Source organism: Chenopodium quinoa, unplaced genomic scaffold (assembly GCF_001683475.1).
Source record: "Chenopodium quinoa cultivar QQ74 unplaced genomic scaffold, ASM168347v1, whole genome shotgun sequence".
Taxonomy (NCBI): Eukaryota; Viridiplantae; Streptophyta; class Magnoliopsida; order Caryophyllales; family Amaranthaceae; genus Chenopodium; species Chenopodium quinoa.
In genome coordinates, this window is record NW_018742743.1 from 1 (window position 1) to 6,732 (window position 6,732).

At 33.9% G+C, this 6,732-nt stretch overlaps 1 protein-coding gene across 1 annotated transcript; it reads right to left on the minus strand.

Moving 5' to 3' along the window:
- Positions 1–7: 7 nt before the first annotated feature.
- On the minus strand, positions 8–2,067 carry LOC110724323 (probable LRR receptor-like serine/threonine-protein kinase At5g48740; the record flags this gene model as incomplete). Its single annotated transcript, XM_021903743.1, has 5 exons — positions 1,685–2,067; positions 883–1,423; positions 351–802; positions 152–269; positions 8–73 (listed from the first exon to the last, which is right to left on the minus strand). Coding segments are annotated over exons 1-5 (1,262 nt in total), but the record flags the coding sequence as incomplete, so codon positions are not given.
- Positions 2,068–6,732: the final 4,665 nt, after the last annotated feature.

The following is a 6,732-nucleotide window of genomic DNA, read 5'->3' on the forward strand; positions in this document are numbered from 1 at the left end:
TTACAACGCTCTAAGATCAAGCAGGTCACCAAAGGCAGGGCTGATTGACCTCAAATTTATACCAGAAAGTTCTCTGCACAAAATGCCGACTGTTAGCCAGAGTTAGCACAGAGAATTTACATTTTAAGCTTCAATCTGTGACTTCACATACATAGATTTGACAAGATTTCCGTCACAAGTTATATGATTCCATGGTTTTGGAAAGCACGGATCTTCCTCCCATCCCAAATCTAGACCTGTGTATTGCTGAATAACCTCAAGAGCTGAAACTGCAAAATCATCCAAACAAACAAAATAATTCAGAGTTTTTAAAAATCATCCTAAATGAAGTAAGAGAATAGCAGCATTACCTGTGGTTGAAGAAGTTTCTGGAGGTATATCGACAATCTCAAACACCTCAATAGCATTAACTAGAGGGTAAAAGCTGATATTTTGGAAGGTAATGTTCAGTCCTCTAACTTGTTTCATAGTGAAATAGTGTACACTGGAGTTTCTGCTAATCACAGTGTAATTCAATTGAATAGTTTCTCCATTAGCCAATATGTTAAACCTGGAGTAAACTGGTATAATCCCTGCAAAGTAGAGTACTATATAGTAGTTTCCAAGCTCATCAAGTGGCAGATTATAAGTTAAGAAGTTTCTTTTCTCCAGCAGTCTGGCGGTTTGCAAAACAGCCAAAGGCGGCACCTCACTTATTGAGGGGGCATTGAGGCCAACTTTGGTATAAAGAGGAATTGATAGATGAGAGGGGGAAAAATCTACATCAGCATCCCATACACGATCATATCGATCCAAGGGGTACCTGTTAGTTTTAGAAATCGATAAATAAGAGATACAGAGTATAAGGCTACAAAGAAATACTTAAGAAAGAAAAATGTTTACCTAATAGACCCATTGGTATAACCACAGTTTATCCGATAACACTTCCTTAGAAAGTTCTTTCGAGGACCAACCAAACCGCTATTGTAAGCTCCTTGAGGAAGTGGCCGAAGTTCAAGTGAAGATATCACAGGGTTTCCACCATTTGGTATGTGATACAAACAGAATGGTACATCATCCTTGGTAACCGGCCATATAAATTCTTCGGTCCATGGATCAGCCTTCGAGAGGTTTATTGCAGCAGTCATAGCTCTACCTAGGGAAAGATTGAATGCTGGAGCTCTCTTAAGCTTGTCATAATTCTGATACACAAATTTAGCTCTAACAAGAATTGAAGATGATATATTCTGCACAGGAAGCTTATAACAATTTCGCGCTCTTGCATCAGGGAAATATCGGACTGAAGTATTCATTGAAGATGTATTGTCAACATAATTTGTAGTAAGTGATCGACCCACATTGATATATTCATCATCAGAGATCCATGTTATGTTTTGTGAATCAACATAAGTTGTATTTCCTCCACATGATAAGCTCAGAAAACCTGAAACCAATACATCAGTAGACAGCTTACACAACTTTGGCTATGACTCTCATTTTAATGTCCACGAGTACATTTTATTCACCTGAATTTTACTTACCAGAACTTATTTTGATTGTGAATTAAACTTGGGTAACCCATGTTTTCCCGAACTAAACTTTTATCAACTTATCTTATTTAATCTTGTTAACCCTTATTTGAATTTATTTTTTTAAAATAAGCGAAAATAAAGTGAATGAAACAGTCATGAGGAGGAGAGATTACCTTGTTGATCACAGAAAATGACATCCAAAATGCCATTGAAGATAAACAAAACAATGCACAGCTCCAACCGCAGCCCCATGATCATCCAACCGGCCGCGTTCTTAGAGATTGAGACTACAGAGCTCAGCAGAATTCATTCAAGGATAAAGAACATCAGTTTAAGGAATAATTATTTAGATAATTGTGTGAAGAAATTGAAAGATATGGTGGTGGTAGTTGTAGTGGAGTGAAGAAATGACAATAGTTGTGATGATGAGAGTAAAAAGGGTTGCTTGTTAGTGGGGTTGGCGCCATGCATTGATAGAAGCTTAAATATGAGAAAAAAATGAATGCTAAAAAAAAAAAAGGAGTTTTAATTATCAAGAGTTTGATTGTTGCAGACGTATATAGATTATGGCATCATTAAATTATTTATATGATATGAAGCCAATACAATAATATAGGTATATATATATTTTGTTGGCTTTGCTTCTAATGCATAGTTTATCATTGTAGAAAGTTATCATTTTTGTGTATTTTAAAAAGAACATGAAGTGTTGAATGAATGAATTATTGAATGTTTGAAATCCTTTTACAAATTCCAGATCAGTGTATTTGTTACACTTTTTTTTGGTGCACAAAAATTTGTTATACTCTTTAAGCCAGGTTTTAATTCGTCGCTTGTTTTGGTCTGAATTTTCTAGAGTTGGTCTAGTATCATATGAATTTTTCTGGTATAGTCTAATCTGCTCGTTTAATTTTATTAAAATTTACATTAGTTACAAGCCAATGTATTATACAATTATTATCAAGTAAGATCTTGTTAGATTAATAGATTTTCTTAATGTGATGCGCGCACTCGACTTGACAATGTCCGAACTCAAAAATTAGTGGGTAAAGGTTGAGGGTATGGACCCAGAGAAATGGGTTGATAGATGCAAGCAACTTGTATAGTTAATTGGATTGGGCTGGGTTGATGTTTTCAACATAAGCCCAACTTGAGCCTGTTTTCTGAAAGTGGGTCTAGGATAGAAATTATTTTCAGGGAGTTGATGGTTTCATGAACCAGATTGGTTAAAACAAGTTTCATTTTAAAAGAGTGGGGTAATTGAGTCACAAGAAAGTGGTTAACAAACGGATAAACTATTTTAAGTATCGATATAAGGAAAATTAATACAATGCGGATACAACATATGATAACGATATTGAATTAAAATTACACTCGATCATGCATTTAAAGTCAAAACTTCAAATGCATAACATACATTACATTGCAGCAAAAGATTTCATGCTAGTTGCACCAAAATGACAACGAAATTAAAACCTCAATACTATTGCAACAACAACAACAAAATCAAAGTCTTATTCTCGAAATAAAAAGACATAATTAAACTAAGTAAGGATGATGATTTTGATTAAATTGTCTTTAATCAAACAAAGATTTGTTTTCCATTTACGCCGAGGCTGAGCAGACGGAAGAGCAAACACATCTTTTAGTAGGAAGAGCAGTGTTAACGGTTGTATCAGGTGCACATATTTTTTGATCTCTAGGGTGTCCTTGTAAGATCTCAATGACTGTAGGACTCCTACAAATACCCTTAACAATCGCGGTCGTGAATTCTTGTATACAAGTGCCAGTGAACGCATCAGTGTTGTCCTCTCCCAAGCAGGCGGTGTTACAAGCTGCTTTGCTTTTGCAATCAGCGGTTAGCATGGTGCTGTTCTTGTGGCAGATGCGCGGTTCTAAGGAATTAGCATAGATAATCAGTGTTAATTACAACGAATATTAGCCTACTTGATCACTTGAAAGTAATTTACTGTTTACATTGAAACGAATCTAACAAGTTATCACATGATAATATTTTTGCACAGGCATAAAGTATAATCAACAAATGAATCTAATTATTAACAAGATCTAATGGTGAAAACTAAAGGAAATCCCTCCTAGAATGAGATTGGTGAGATTCGACCCTTGGTTTCAGGCCTGAAAGTCGGAGAATTAGTCAACTACTCTAGCCTCCTATCTCAAAACTTAAATTCGTATAAATTATTAAACAACTTGCATGCATGCAAACTTAGCTTTTTCATTTTAAAATGTTCAGTGAAATTCTACTTATCTGAATACTCCGTATATATATATATATTTTTATTTAATTCTATTATTTATTGGTAAACTCATTATTATCCTTGAATATATTATACCCACGCTTTCTTTCCTCTTTCTTAGCCCTTTAAAGATTACTCCAGCCCATTTCTTTTACATTATTAAAAGTTATATTGATGAGTAATTAGTTATATTTGTTTTTCAACAAGTAGATTAAATGAATCGGAGAGCTATAATGAACTAATGGGATCCTTACTAACAAATGTATAAGTGGAGCCATCTTTAAAGGTCCGCCTAAAAGAAAACTGTGGTATAGTAACATTGAAAGGACGAAAGGAGTATATCGTAAATAAATTAAATTAAAGCACGTGATATTTAACAATTACACTATATATATTTCCCGTCAATCTTGCCAAAAGCTATATGTCTACATACATATTCTAAGAAACAAATGTAATAGTGTATATATACACATACGAGTAATAAAAATTCTACCATAGTCGTCTGCTACAATATATTATTAGTGAGGTAACAATCTTAGTAGAAACATAACGTACCTACTTGAGGCTGCTGAGCCTCAGCAACAGCATTTAGTATAAGAAAGATAGCACAAAATATAGCAAGATAACTGTTGCCCCCCATGATCTTAATTAGAATACGTAGTAATTATAAATCTTGTTGCTGATCAACTACTTAGGTAATTAATTAATTGTTTGTGAATATTTTCTCGCTCTTTGAGACGTACTCTCTCTATTTATAATCAAATTCGCCGTTTGTGTAACGTACATAATACTTCTATCAATGATACCTGGCATGATCATGAATGAAGAGTTTCTAATAGTGTCTTCATTTGTTCAGATCAAGCTGTATATGCCCGTCCACGTTGAATTTATTTACGGTTTGGTATGGATTATATCACAAGTTGAACCTAATAGGACCGCGAATATCCCTAAATGGGATGGAAGGAGTTAATGTAATACAAGCTAGGAAATACAATAATTTCAATAACATACTTCACATAACATTAGATAGATAAGTGAAAGAAAGAACGATTTTGTCCACGGACAACTGGATAATCCAGCTATCAGCCGGCCCCATCATTGTGAAATTAGGGCTTTTTGACATTGATGTAACATACATACCTTAGTATTGATAAGTTCAAATAAGATAAGTTAAAGAATACATAAGTTCTAATTGAAGTTAATAAGGGTTACCCAAAATTTACCTACAAATAAAATTATAAGTTTTGATAAGATCTAATAATTCTGATAAGTTTACATAATGTTAGGAAAAATGGGTGTAATTGTGTTTGATTAATGCGGAACAAGTCAATAAAAAATACGAACGAGAAATGCAATAAAGAAGATAGACAAAGAACACAAGGATTTACGTGGTTCGGTCAAATAAGACCTACATCCACGGGTGGGGGACTTGAGAGCTTCTTCACTATAATGGAGAAAGAATGAGAAAATATACAAGGAGTCCTAATCTAATGGCTCAAAAGGTATGATAAAATTGATCAACTAAAGGGTCCTTTTATAATAGCCGTCATAGAAAAGATATAATTTTAGGAAAGATCCTATAAATTACAAGCTCAAGCCTGCCATAAGTCTTCATAGGGCCGAGCTATAGCTCACTCGCCTAGAGCTATAGCTCGCTTGCTTGTTGCAATTTTCAAGCTTGGTCAGATTTTCGTAAAACGGCCATAACTTTCTCGTTTCTTATCGGAATTGGGCATATGACCAATCGTTGGAAAGCTCTTGAAACAAGCTATCACCTCCAACTTGAATTACCTCAAAATCACTTGTAATTTGAGAGATATTTGCATTCAAAGTCAGCCCTAGTAGATTTCGAGTCACAATTTAACACATAAAATAACATGAAATGAATAAAAATTGAATAGAGCACACCCTAACTTTAATCAATGCAAATGAAATATTGTATAGAGTATTGTGACCATATTATTAATGATTCTTCATCGTTTAGGACCAACATTTGAGGTTAATCATGAACCATAGATATTGCTTCTTGATCTTCTGGTCACAATGTTCTCTACAACATTTTATTGGCATGGATTATTACATGGTATCATATATAGATTCATAGTGCCGCCTTTCCGACTTGGTATTGTGACTAGAAGATTAGAAACTCCTTATGGTACCATAAATGACACAATACGTTTCTTAAACGGGCCTATTTAATGTTGAGATTTCCCAACTAATTTAATTTCGTACACTGACGAACAAAATACGACACGATATGACACAATTGTCCATTCTGGGCGTAGTATGGGATATAATTGGGCTGTTAAGATGGGTCATGCCTCCACCAACCCTCTCCTATGGCTCCGCCTCCGCCCCTGCCTCATATTGCCATTTCACAAAATCATAATAACTCTTTCCCTTCAATTCCCTAAACAATTACTATTCTAGGGAAAAATTATACAATCTAACTCTATTTTATTGTAAGCATATCTTTAGAGTGAGTGACTCTCGACCATACACTAAATAAAAATACCAAAGTGGATCAACGATTTATGACCGGATTCATGCATATGCAACGTATATATATGTGTTTTCGGGTTATAAGCTAGAGAAGATTAATGTCTTTAATGACCAATAAAGAATGATACATACTCCTTTCGTCTATAAATGTCTGATTATTGGGGGTTTGAATGTTTTTTTTTTAAAAAAAAAAAAAAAAATTAAAAATGAAATAGAAAAAAAGATTAAGGCAATAATATTTGTGCAAATTAACTTTTCCATGTAAATATTGTTTTTCTATGTACTTTTATTACTTTTTCTCACTGTTTTTTTGCATACCCAATGTAAATTTATCTTCCCAATGTACATTTACTACTTCTTATTTATGTTTATTAATTTCCGTAAAAATTGACCATAAGGGACTATCAATAAGGGACGGAGGGAGTACGATTTATGATCTAGAATAAATTTTTTTGATTGTT